The sequence below is a fragment of the Xenopus tropicalis genome, chromosome 7 (genome assembly GCF_000004195.4).
Source record: "Xenopus tropicalis strain Nigerian chromosome 7, UCB_Xtro_10.0, whole genome shotgun sequence".
Lineage (NCBI taxonomy): Eukaryota > Metazoa > Chordata > Amphibia > Anura > Pipidae > Xenopus > Xenopus tropicalis.
The window spans coordinates 48,426,163-48,440,442 of NC_030683.2; the positions used below are offsets into that span (position 1 = coordinate 48,426,163).

Consider the following 14,280-nt stretch of genomic DNA (forward strand, 5'->3'; position numbering starts at 1 on the left):
ATTCAAGCTTTTTTGTGGTGAATGCTTGTTTCTTATTTATAACACACGTAAATAAACCTTATGCACATTTGAGATAGGTACAAAAATACATACCTTAATAATATATAGTTATATCTAACAATCTATAACAATCTATATCCACAATATTTACAAGAACAAATAATTGCTGTTCTAATAATTAAATTAATAATTGATAATATTATTTTTACTTACATGTGCAATATTTGCAAAATTAGATTAACCCTAGATGTTCGTTACATCGAACGGCACTCAAGCCAGTGCTGCAAATTTAACAGATTACAGGGAACTTAAATTTCTATTCATACAAGATTGAGAACATGGAAAGCATTAAATACATTTTCATCTAATTGCTTGAAGGTGGACATAAGAAAATGAATCATAGGATTATGCCGTTGTTAAGGTTAGCAGTTTAGTTAAGTGATTTAAAATTAGTGTAATGATAATCTATCTACTTAATTATTTTTTATTGTAGAAGCATTTTTGAGCTTCTTATTTTACAGATTATTCCTGAAATATTTTTTAGAAGATTTCAATAGTTTCAAAAGTTGGTTTTGTGAGATGTTAATACTTAAAAACCTAGCAATATTTACATGACAACAGTATAACAAAAGATGAGGAGACCTATCATGCTTTATTTCCGAGATTTGTTGTATGCCTTTAATAAAGCAGATGATATGTTACAGATGAAACATATCACATTTGAAACCCAATATACTAGTCAGGAAAGTGTTTAAAGTACTAACATATTTATCAAAGCAGATAAATGTTTGAGACAAAACTTAATCAACTGCTTTGAGCAGTCAAATTTAGAGCATTAGAGTTCAGTGCTGCACATCTTGACAGTGTCCAATTGAGAATGTGTATGTTAAATGTAACAAGTAACTTTGTTTCCACATTACAAAGAAAATTGTAGGAAGAATTGAAAATGATTTAGATGAAATATGAACAGATGCTGTTACCACTTTAAAAAATGGTAGACACATCAGCTCTGTAGTGCCAGATTCAGTAAAGATCATTATAGAGAGTAATTCTAAACAATCCATAACAATTTGCAGATTTACTATTGAAAATAATAAAATAATTCAGAATCAATCTAATTTAGATCAATCAACACCCATTCTTTAATTTGGTCAGTAATGATAATTATTAAATTTAAGAACAAGGAAGGTCACACAGTAATGTACTATTGTACTATTTGTATTTATGCAGAAATCTATATCCTGTACTCTGTGATATCAGTTCCTATCCTGTGTCAGTTTGGATTATGTACAGTGCTCTACGTCCAGCCTTGTGAAGCCAAGAGTTAGGCGAATGGCCTATTAATTTCCTTGACAAGATGGTGGTCATTATAAGTGAAGTGGAAAAAACTTTTAATGGGATTTAAGACATATCTCTACAGTAATAAAATTTCATATATTTATTAAAATTTAAAAAAAATAATGAACTAGTACAACAGATGTTGGTTTTGATTCCCCCAGCATTTGCTAAAATGTGATTCAAAAGTTATCCTTGTCCTTTAATTGGAAAAAATACATTGTCAAAAGTCTTCTATGGGTTTTAACATCTTTCACTAGCTATTCCTTTGGATGCATAAGATATCAAATATCTATTCCTTTGGAGGCAAAAGATATCAAATGCCTGAATAGAATGGAGAAATGTTAAATATCAATATTGATTCATTTAGTCAAAATTGCCTACCTAATTGATCAGACTTTGTAGGCCAGTTGGCTAAAAGTTTATCATTGATAAATCTAACTCATGTTGCCATAGCTTCCTGATTGATAAATCTGCCCCTTAATTTCTGAAAGCATCTATTTTTCCAAGTGTGACATAATCTTACTACAGAAAAACTGGGATTTTAAGAAATGTATTTATCAATGGTGAAATTTAAAGTTCACCATTTCATAAATAGTAATGAATAGAAAGTAGGTGAGTTTTTTTTCTGTAGTAAGCCCTAATTTCACACTTTGATATATCTAAGGCTTGTGATTATGAAAGTTTATAAACGTATAATAGGAAAATATATTGCATTGTTGTATATAAAATTATACTTGTATTACAAGACTTCTTAGTTGTATTGTATTCTTAACACAAACGTACACACATTCATTTTTGTATTCATCTTTAGACTGCAGACATTAGTTGTTATAAAGGATGGAACATTTTGCAGAGGAACACAGCATAGTTTAAAATAAATGGGTTGTTTTGTACAATAGGTACTATTTTTCTTTATATAGTCAATATGACATGATTGCTTTGTAATTGTATTTACCAAATAATTTTTGGTATTATAATATGTTTCAGTAAACAAAACTGTTTAATTTCAAGTCCTTTCCTAACTGTTAGAAATACACTAAAATAAGATAATGGACTTTGTGCCTACTTTAGCAAGAATAGCCTACCAACTCAGACATAACTAGCTTTTATAACAGGAATTTTTTGGGATCTTGGTTTAAACCACTCCTAAAAACACACACTCATATATCACATAAACAAGTGTTTGTAAAAAAAAAAATGGTTTCTTTTACAAAAACAAGGTGTAAAGCCTATGAATAAAAGCATTTGAATACAAAATATGTAAGGATATTTTTGAACCTTGCAATAAGTTACACTTTTCCTTAACAAATACAAATTTTTGGGATCTATGTCTCTTATATTTTGGTATGGATTATCTCTTTAGGGTGAAAGCTTAAGAAAGGTCATTCATAATGTACCTCAAGTTTCCACTGGTAATCTTCAACATATTTTAGCTCAATACTACACATATTTGTTTTTAGGTTTTTTGCTCAAGACCCACTATATGGTCCATCATTTTATTAGGTCCAGGATAAATATACACATATACATTGTTATTTCCACTATTTATCCATATTTCCAACAAACTGTGATATAGATCTCACACCAACTCTATTTCAGGAATATCTTAACAACTGTGCATTTCCCTTACATTCCATACAACTCACCTTTAGACTAGACCACCAGAGCCACTGCTCTGGTTATACAATTTTAGTCTTTGTTCAAAATATTTCAATATTTCTTCACTAAAAAATTGTCATTATCTGGGATTAAAATTCTAGCAGTTATGCAGTCCTTAGGTATTATTATTTTAGTTAAATATTTCAGTTTACATTTAACTTGAACTCTTACTTTTGCTTTTAGCATATTGTAAGATCCTAACAAATGAAATCATTGTTATATACAGAAATTCTGTTATATTTACTTGATTATATGTGTGTCGTGTTATATTTACTTTATATGACATTACACATTAACTTTATGCAGTGTTGTACACTACGTATACAGAAACAATGGGCCTCTGCATACAATCTGTATTTTTTGTAACCCAAAGTACATTTATTAAACATATTAAAGACCTTTTAAAGGAGAAGGAAAGGGTTTTACTCATCTTTTAGTATGTAATAGAGGGCCCCTGCATGGACCTGAACACTGAAATCATTTCTTCTAAAAATGCTCCTTTGACCAGTACGGTCCTCCCGAAGTAAACGATATTTCTCCTTGTCTGCGCCGCCATGTTTTAAACACTTATAAGATGGTGCTCCACTAGCCTCCCCGCTTGCCTCTTACCCCCAGCACCTGTCAGCCGTCACCGTTCCTCACCGCTCCTCTCCCCTCCCCTCCCTGCACCCACTCGTCCCTGCTCCTCTCCTCGCTTGCCTCTCCGCCTCAACACCTGTCAGCCGACACCGTTCCTCACCGCTCCCCTCCCTGCTCACCTCTCCCCCTACCAGCACCTGCGTCCTCTCGTCCCCGCAGCGAATTCTGTTGCCCATTTTGCCTAATAATCCGCCAATGCGAAATGTGGAAATTTGAAGCGGATCCATGCCTTCCAAATTATTTCAACTTTTGTTGATTTATATAAATATACTTCATTTAATTAGGTGATAAAGGTGTGTGCTGGCTGGTAAACAAATATATAAGCTTGTGAAGGGAATAAAGGGTGGTCTTGGAGGCAAGTTCTGTATGAAACAGTCACTATTCTTTTAAACATATTAATCTAAATAGAAAATATTCAGATTGACTGACTGATTGATGTCTAAATTTACTAACATGGGTATCATTTTGAATAATTGTTGCAACCCCATGCAAACAGTTTTCAGTTACATTTGATCAGTCTTGTTTAGTTATTACTACTGAGCACATCTGTTATCTGTTTGGTATGGTTTATCACACATTTTGCTCATTATAAGTTACATAGCATAATTATCTCTAGTAACCTAGATTTAAACAAAGATGATCTTTTAGTACTTCTGAAAAATACTGTAAACAGATATAACATGCTCTATCAGTTTGACGTCAGCTTGTATTTGAGGAAATTTTTTTTTAATTTCATATATATTTACAGTATATATATATATATATATATATATATATATATATGTTGTTGTCTATATATATTCCGGAGACCGAAACGTTGGCCGTTTTATTAGCATGATACAATAAAAATAATGTTTTATCTTTAAAAGTTCCTGGAGTGCACCTTATATTTTTTTATTTTTTGGATAATCAGATACATAGAGGTAGCACCCAGGTAATGTGTATTATAAGTATGGTGTGCTGAAAGCGTTTTGGACTGTGTATATATATATATATATATATATATATATATATATATAATAATTGAAATCTACCTATGATTTTGTTGGAATCATACCAATGATTTTAATAAAATACATGATAAAAAAAAACCTCACTTTTATATTTGTAGTCACCTACAGATCCATTTTAATTTGTGCTTTTCATCTTGTTATTATACACTTTACTTATGGTTAAAATAGAATTATTTCATAGTGAATGTGATATATATCCTTCCAAAAATAATGTATTCAAAAGTACATTCAAAAAATTCTTTACATGTTTACACAATTTTATTTGTTATGTTTTAATTGACATTTTTTTTTTTAGAAACACCTGTTTGGGGATTGCTATAGGTTAGCAATGCTTAAAATGCATTTGAACATATAAAAATGTTTTTATACCTCTATACTAGAGAAAGCCACTACTGGGCATTTGAGACCTATTTTTTTTCCTAGCTGAAAAGTACAATACATAATAGAAATCTTTAAGCCAATGAAAATACGATTGTTGAATTTGAGATTAGCAACATTGCTATGAGCATGATAATTAAAATCTGGTACAGGTTTTTCAAGCCAAAAGGCAAATAGTCTGTGCTGCAAAGTGCCAAAACAGTTCAAGCTATTGTAGAGGTTTTGTGAACTTATACTTAACTAAAAAAAATCAGAGTGTTTATTTTTTTTTCTATTTTTATTTTTAGTTATCCAGTTGTGAACATCTAGCAGCCTGGAACAAATGAAAAAAAAACACATATTTTTTTGTATTAACTATAAAATAACAGTAATTTTTAATGTCTTATAGAAAGAAAAATGGAACAGTTGCTTACCGGAAGGTTAAGCTTTGAGTAAGAAAGGTCTAATTACTTTTATTTTTAAAATAGGTGTAGGTAGCATAGCCAGTAAAAGCAAAGTCTAGCTTGAATTATCATTATTTATAAAGCAGCAAGCATTTTTATAGCCCTATATTTTAGTGAAAAAAATATTGTGATTTACTATACAAATATACACAATGATATATTAAAAATAGGGACTTGCTTTCAATACTGGAAATGTCATAAAGAGGATCTCTAAATAGAATAGATGTTATATTATCGTGGCAGCTATTTACAATGAACTTACTCTATTCTTATTGGCAAAAGTGGGTTATTTATTGTGTATTTGTGTATATTTATACACTATAGAAAGGCTGTGGATGCAGCCGAAACGTTAGATGTTGATTTGAATAAACACCTCTACATTTTCTGTAAGACCTGTGAGTGCGGACTCTCTCTACAGCTACTCCATCTATTATTTTGGGACTGCACCCAGGCTCCCTTGGACCTACTTATACGTGAGTGCCTGTCTTCTTGCAACATACTATATATATATATATATATATATATATATGGCTGCATCTGTATACATACAAAACAGATGCATAAATAATTTGAGGTAAATCTTTCAGTATATGTCCCTTTTGTTTTGATGACATTTTACATACAAAACTAAACATAGAACTGTGAAATACTACAATATCTATAAAATCTTTTTACAAGAAGACCTTAGTATACAAAGGCAGTTTCAAATGTATCTGTATAACTTCATAAACTCTTGTTCTAAATATGTTAAATGGTTGTAAAAAATGGGTAGGTAGACTATAAACATTAAATTGTAATATTTCAATTAAAACTACAATTTTTATTGAAAATAATTAACTGAAATCATAATTTAAAATGCATTGCATTATTTATTTGAAATGTGAAAAAGTATTTAATTCTTTATACATTTTTATCTGGCATCATGTCGGAAAATAACAATTATTTTAATTTAAGATTGGCAAACTGAGAACACTTAACTACTGCTGCAGTGCAGATGGATCTTAGGGCAGCTTTATATTTTGTGCTACATAAAACAGATAGCCATCCCTATGAGTTGGACTGGATACAAAAGTAAACAGTAGATTTGCATGTTTCTCTTTCTGGCAAAAAACATGAATATCATATCTTTCAGACAGGTTAATCAGCAAAACATCTTCAAAAATAGAAAATAACATAAAGCAAATATTTCTATGTCTGATCATCACACTGATGTTTGTCTTTTTTTCCTCAATTGAGATAAAAACATTTAAAAACTAATTCTGGATGCGTAGATACCGTACTCAATTAGATGAATTAATTAGATGAAAGCAAACCAATAAGTTTATAATTTTGCTTGTATAATAAAAAAGCAAAACATATAAAAAACCTATAAAGATACAGTAACTCAGAATTTGTTTTCTCGCCTAGTAACTTTTTTTTACCATTTCTAAATCATTGGCAACATTTCGCTGTACTTGCTGCAAAAGGATGATTACATGGTTTGTGCAACAGCTTTCTCTGGTCACCTCTAACCTTACGTTACAGATATCATATATCCTGCCAATTTTAAAGGTCAAATCAAAAGGCCACACAGCACAATACACATAAAATGCAATTTAATGCTTTAACCTAATGCAGTGCTTTAACCTAAAAATGTTGTATCAACCCAAGCACTTTTTCTGATTTTTTTAATGCTGGTAACTGATATTTCTTTTGCCTAAATTCAAATGAAGTGCTGCATGGTGAATAACATATCATCAGTAAATATGATAGTCTAAGCAATAAATGAACCCAACTTGAATATGGTAGGTGTTGAAGGACTGACTGCCCTCAGTCCAAGTCATGGGTCTTCTTTGGCACTTCAGAAGGATCACAAGTAATTTGCTATTTTATTCATAAAGAACAAAATTTACAAAGCCATTCATACATTTTTTTCTTTGTTTTACTGACTTCAAAAAAGGGAATATTCAAAATACACTTTTTAACCCACTTCATTTTTGTTATTTACAGATATGTACAGGAAAAATGTAAGAGTTTTTTTGTATTAAAAATCTTTGCAGGTAATTTTTTTGAATTATATAGATGTTCCATGAGAAGTCTCAATGGCTTCTGGAATGGGCCCCCCTGGCATGGACTGAAATGAGAGTGGCATTGGTGTTTTCACAGGGCTTTGACGAAATAGTCCTCCATTTGGTGATCTGTGTTTACATTGCATTGAGGGCATCGTAGCTGAGCTGCTAAGGGGCAAGGGTAAGTTACTACTTGGTATAGATGTAAGTGTCCTTCCACCACTGTGACCTGTTTGCTCAGGTAAAAATGTAGTGACTGAAAGTTGAGTACTCTGGTATTCCCGTAGAGGTTCCAAGGTTTGACTTGGCATTCCCCCAATCTCTAATGCAGATATTTCAATCGATGCTGTTGATATTTGCTTATGAGCCATGTCTTCATCAATTAAGCTGTTCAAACGTCTGTGTACTTGCTCTAAGTTGACTTCTTTATCCTGTAGATATAGAATACAGTCAAGATCAAACCAGAAATGATAACATATAAAAAGTCTTATTAATTTTTTTAATAGTGTGTTTTATATGATATTATTGGATTAGTAAATATATCAAATCTGTATATTTTAGAGCAATAAAATCCATTTGACATTTTCACAAATAAAGCAAATTTAGATGCTGGCAACTCCTATAATCATGTAATATAAAATATTCATTACATTATATACTGAAACATAAATGTCAGTTGTGGACAATATGAGCAAAAGTGGGGTGGGGCAATCAATGCCATCTTTGTTTTACAATATCAGTACAAGTCAAAATTTCAGTTCATACTATTTTATTTTATAACCATAATTTAAATGGGGGCAAAAAAATGCTAGCTCCATACCTAATAAAGCTTATGCCAAAAAGAAAAACCCCCCCACAAATAATCAAGTCACACACTTGGCCAAATCATGGACCTACCGCACAGTGCATAGTTATCAGACAGTCTACTTGTTCTGGTCATCAGAACTATAATTACTTGGGTATACAAGTGTCTGATTGTAGTACTTGTACCAGGGGCGATTCTGGGCATATCGCCGCCTGAGGCGGCTCCTGGATTCCACCCCCCCCCCGCTCCCCAGCGCTTACCTTCTGAGCGCAGGAGCGGGTCCAGGGCGGTGAGATCGCTAGTGCAATTGCGCTCTCTGCACTAGAAGAGTCGAATTTCTGGTTTAAAAACCGGAAATTTGGCTCTTAAAGTTACCAGGAGCGGCTTTTTGCCGCCATTGGTAACTGGGGCGCTTCTGCCGCCTGAGGCGAGTTTCTCAACTCGCCTAATGGCAGTAGCGCCCCTGACTTGTACCAACAAATCTATAGGATAGTGACAGACCAAAATGTACAACATTTAGTGAAACCAGACTCCGACACAGTATGTGGATCTCCTTGTTCAACTTTTAAGTAATTCATTTGAGAAGCATTAAATTACTTTTGCAGCTTGTTGGTGTGCAGGTTTTATAGTCTAATCAAAACACTTTCTTAAGGGCATAAACTACACATAAAGACAATAACACATTTAATTTTTAACAAATTGGTGGTATTATACATTATAAATAACAATTAAATAAACCAAATATCAGATCTATTTCATTTTTTTGTCCTCTCTTTAATAGTGCAGTCAACCTTTCACTCCAGCCATTAGTAAGAACAATTTTGGAACTTGGTTATTTATACGCTAGTGGATCTACTGGGTCTACTGAACAGTTTGATCCCCAATGTATATAGGTTTAACCAAGTATATGGAAGAATGCCCACAATGTAAATCAAGCATATACTTTTATATGGTTAACATTTTGGCTGCTGCAAAATTGTATAAATTCAATATGTTATACAATCCAGAAGACTCGTGCCCACGGTTGGCGCAGAGATCATGTATATCAGGGCTCAGATTAGTCCCTAAATAACAATAAATTATGCAGAGATGAAAATGATACACTCAAATAAATCTTAACTTTTATTTTTACCAAAAGAAAATGGGTAACAAAAAAGAAAAGGTTAAAAGCAATTAAAAAATTTAAATAATTAAAAATTTAAATAATTAAACAACTGCATTCAATAGAAAATGGGAGCCTTACATAGTAACAAGACTATGGTAAAAAACAACTATAGTTTTGTTGAAAGAAGGTCACTTTAACCTATAGGTGGGTCAGATATCTGTGTCTTGTTGGACAACAGTATGCAACTTTAAATTAGTGTGGTATAATAAACATGATAGGATCCTACTCTAAAAGCTCTTTAATCTGCCTGCTTATCACTATATGCCAGTGCTGTCCAACTTCTGTTGTACCGAGGGCCGGAATTTTTCCGACCTACGTGGTGGAGGGCCGATAATGGAAGCCAGTTTTGACCACTCCCCTTTTTGAAACCGCATCCACTTGAAACCACACCCATGTTATCACATGACCATACCCATATTAATGGTTGTAGTACAGCAAAAACCTGCCATACTCTGCCTGCCCTACCCTGCCTGTGTGCCATACTCTGCCTGCCCTACCCTGCCTTTGTGTGTGCCATACTCTGCCTTCCCTACCCTGCCTGCGTGTGCCATACTTTCACTGTGTGTGCCATTCTTGGCCTGTGTGTGCCATACTCTGCCTGCCCTACTCTGCCTGTGTGTGCCATACTCTGCCTTCCCTACCCTGCCTGTGTGTGCCATACTCTGCCTGCCCTACTCTGCCTGTGTGTGCCATACTCTGCCTGCCCTACTCTGCCTGTGTGTGCCATACTCTGCCTGCCCTACTCTGCCTGTGTGTGCCATACTCTGCCTTCCCTACCCTGCCTGTGTGCCATACTCTGCTTGCCCTATGCTCACACACAGGCAGCCTACAGTGACACAATGCTGGCACTGCTCCTACAGTCTGCACAATAACTATATATTAAAAAACTTTTTAATTGCAGTACCACCTCAGTATATGTTCTTTTTGTAGTATGCAGGGATTATTTGTGGGTTTCTACTGCTCCTGAGGTGTGAACAGGGGAACAATGGGTGTGATTACAGCCTGAGCCTGAGGTGTGAACACTGCAGGGGGTAGAACAATGCAGAGATTAAAAGGTGTGAACAGTACAGGGGATTACATATTTAAACAATACAGCCTGATTACAGCCTGAATCTGAGGTGAGAACCATGCAGGGGGGGGGCAGTTAATCACAGTACTGATACCATTTAAAGCTTACACAAAGGTAAGCCATCAAAGCAGCCAGACAGGTGGGGGGCCACACAGAGGGGGGCCGCCAGTTGGACAGCACTGCTATATGCCATTGATTACAGGTGGTTGCTTATAATGTTACATTCACTAACAACTTATTACACCAACAATAACAACAGGATTTTTTTAAATTGTTTAGTTGATTATGCAAGTAAATCCTGAAAGGTCTTGGTACTCCAGACTTCATGTGTAGTGAGCTAATTTGTCACAATTTGCTTTGCCAAAAAAATGCATGAAACTGCTGAAAAATTTGCAAAATGCATTGAATAGGTGACAATTTTTTTTACACACAAAATGTTTTTCTTATGTTTATCTCATGCGTGCAACTTTTTTTTCTCACTCAGAAGACATTAAAGGAGAAGGAAAGGTAAAAACTAAGAAAGCTTTATCAAATACAGCCATAAGCACTCAGAAAAGCTGCTCCCCCCTTCCAAAAGAATTCATAAGAATTCCCTTCCCCCCCATAAGAATGTGGGATCTGCAGCACGGAAGCTACTGAGACAAAGTTAAAATCTTAAAGAAATGGAGGACTGCTTTCTCAAGTATGATAATGCTTTCTGTAGAATAAATATTCTAGCTTCTACTAATGTGGGTAATCTATTTGCAGTAAAATGCCAAAAAGACTTTCCTTCTCCTTTAAAGTCAAGGGACTTTTTTTCTTGCTGAATTTTTTGTCGTAGCAATTTTTTTACACAGTTTTGCTAAATTGACAATAACTGCTGAAAAAATTCATCACTATTCATGTGGGATTTATGTGGTACACCAATAAAATTAGCCTATTAATACTATTAAATAATGTATTGTTTGTGACAACAAATTGCTCTCTTTGTAATCAAACAAGACCAGGTAACCAGGTGAGTACTTAACAAATTGTGCTTCCACAACTTCTACAACTACAGTCAGAGCGAGACACAAACACTCAAGTCTGAACTGACACTTGTGTAATAAGTGCTGCTCAGCTGCTTCCTCTCCCTACATTAATGCATAGAGTTATTAGGAGGAAGTTATTATTTCAGTCACATATTTGATATGCAGTCTGTCTTACCAGAGAACAAATGAAACTCTTGGAACTTAGTTTGAGTGATTGCTTCTAATTGTGCTTCTCATTGGACAATTATGTTGACTAATCAACATATACCCCTGTTCTGTATAGTAGTTATACTATCCAGCACAGCTATTTTAGATGTATAGGTTATTTTGTTAATAAAACACTCTTTTCATGATGCATGGAGTTGTTTTTTTTTAATTATAATCATTTATCACATTAGGAAATAGTCCTGCAATCTAAATTCTGGAACCCAACAAATCAAATCAACTGCGATTCAGTTTGAGGAGAAAAAAACATTTCTCCTAATTCAGTTCCAGTTTTTTCCCATAGACATCAATAGAGTTTTCACATGATAAACAGTGAGATAAGTTTTTTTGGAATTGAATTGCATCTTATCCATGAGTTTTCACGTTATAAACCATAAAATAGTTTTGTCATGGAATTAAATCTGACCCATTATGTACTGAAATTCAACTTTCTGTACTGAGAAAATAAGTAATTGGCTTGGCATATTATCAAAGAACCATATATCCCATTTTTATTAATAGTATTAATAATGAACTATTAATTTGCGAAACTTTTAAGAGATTCATGAAACAATGAAAAATTCGGGAAACAGCAAAATTGTTGTGCACATCATTTCTTTTGACATGCGCAACTTGTTTTTAGACACACGACACATTTTTTGACGTGGATGACAATTTTTTGACGGGCAGCAAATTTTTCCGTGGCTAATTTTGTTGTTTGTTTCATAAAAAAATCCGCCAATGGCGAAACATTGAGCTTCGCCATGAATCCATGACTGGCAAACTATTTCGCCCATCACTACCTGTAAGTTATTCTCACCCCACATGTGCTTGAAACACAGGAAGGAGTAAGTACTGATCAGATGCCAGCTACAGACCATTGAGAGAGCAAAGTTAAAACTCATTTGTATAGTGCAGGATTTCTTTAAAGCCAGGGAGTGATTTCACACTTCACCACACAGAATCACCAATAAAACTTAAAGTTTCTCCACCACATTCCTAAAATATTTACAAATGGCTACCCAAATAAGTCACACTTATCCAGTACATTGATCCCTTTATCATCTTGTAAATAATCATTATCTGGATGATCCTAAAAATCCACAAAGTAAACTTCAATAACAGCCATATAGCTAAACATTTCTCTTAGAATCAGTAGCACATGCTAGTCTCTACGAATAGATCCTAGTCCTTTCTGTGGTTAAAATAATAAGACTTTAAGGGAAAACAAATTGGTTAATTTAATTCATGATCTGTCATCCGTGCTCTCTCAGGGTGCTATTTTGGAAATAGACCAGAAATCAGTTGCCATGCAAACAATTTTCAAGCTTATTTAACACAGAAAGGTTTTAGCAAAATGCTTTTTACAGTGTTATGCTCTTTTAGAGTATGTTCATGGCAGCATAATTAATGCTCAGCTTTTCTACTTTTTTACTTTTAACAAAAAGAAAAAACTTTCTGAAATATACATTACGTTAAATTAAAATAGAGAGCAAAGGACAATCAATGAATGCAAAGTACAGTCAATAGGATTGCTTCCAGAGGGTCTATCATTCTTTGCAGTTTCAGTTCACTGACTGGGCCATGTTAAATCAATTGGTAAAAAAATATCATATTTTATGAAAGGCTTCATCTGAGGAGGTTTGATCACTTATTGCTTTAAACAAGTATACATACTGCTTCTGCAACCTCCCAAGTAAGAAGTATGGAGTTTTGGGCTAAATGTCAAGGCTTCTACAACATTTTAATATTTTTCTTGTTTAGCTATAATTGAAAATGTTGTCATTCTTACTTAAATATTAGCTAGCTTAAATAAAAGCTAAAATAAAAGCTAGCACTACACATTAGAACTGCTTTCAGATAAGCTATTATTTCTCCTTCTCCCATGTAACTGGAGTTGCAAGGAAAGCCACAAATTAACACCTGACCATTGGTGGACTAAATAGCTTGAACATTTGCACACACTGCACAATATTGTCCTCGTCCAATGGCATTTTCTTGTTACCCCAGTTTATAAATGATAAAACCACGACATACTGTAAGTAAAAGAGGCTCTCATTTAGGTTGCATAGATGGGTAAATAAGCCTACCCATGTAGGCTTTTATGGTATACCTTTTATTTCTAAATTACACTGTTTACATAGCAAACAAGTGCATTTTTTTAGTTATAATATTGGTTTGTAGGCAGCCACCTCAGTGCATTGTGCCTGAGTCTGAGCTTTCAGAAAAAGCTAGCACTACACATTAGAACTACTTTCAGATAAGTTATTGTTTCCCTTCTCCCATGTAACTGGAATTGCAAGCCGGACTTCTTATTGCTTATTGCTATTCTGATATCTACTGGGAGCTGCTATCTTGCTACCATCCCACTGTTCTGCTGATCGGCTGCTGGGAGGGGGGGTGATATCACTCCAACATGCAGCTCAGCAGTAAAGTGTGACTGAAGTTTATCAGGGCACAGGTCACTGTGCTGTGGCTATGGCACCCTGGGAAATGAAGAACATGGCTA

General features: G+C 34.0%; 1 protein-coding gene across 2 annotated transcripts in view; it reads right to left on the bottom strand.

Moving 5' to 3' along the window:
* Positions 1–7,319: 7,319 nt before the first annotated feature.
* grid1 (glutamate receptor, ionotropic, delta 1) overlaps positions 7,320–14,280 on the bottom strand; it is a 482,837-nt gene continuing 475,876 nt past the window's right edge. The window contains 1 exon segment of one of the 2 annotated variants that reach the window (NM_001103000.1): positions 7,320–7,949. In NM_001103000.1, the coding sequence (NP_001096470.1) occupies positions 7,524–7,949 (426 nt within the window). In that variant the 3' untranslated portion in view covers positions 7,320–7,523. 2 annotated transcript variants of the gene reach the window in all.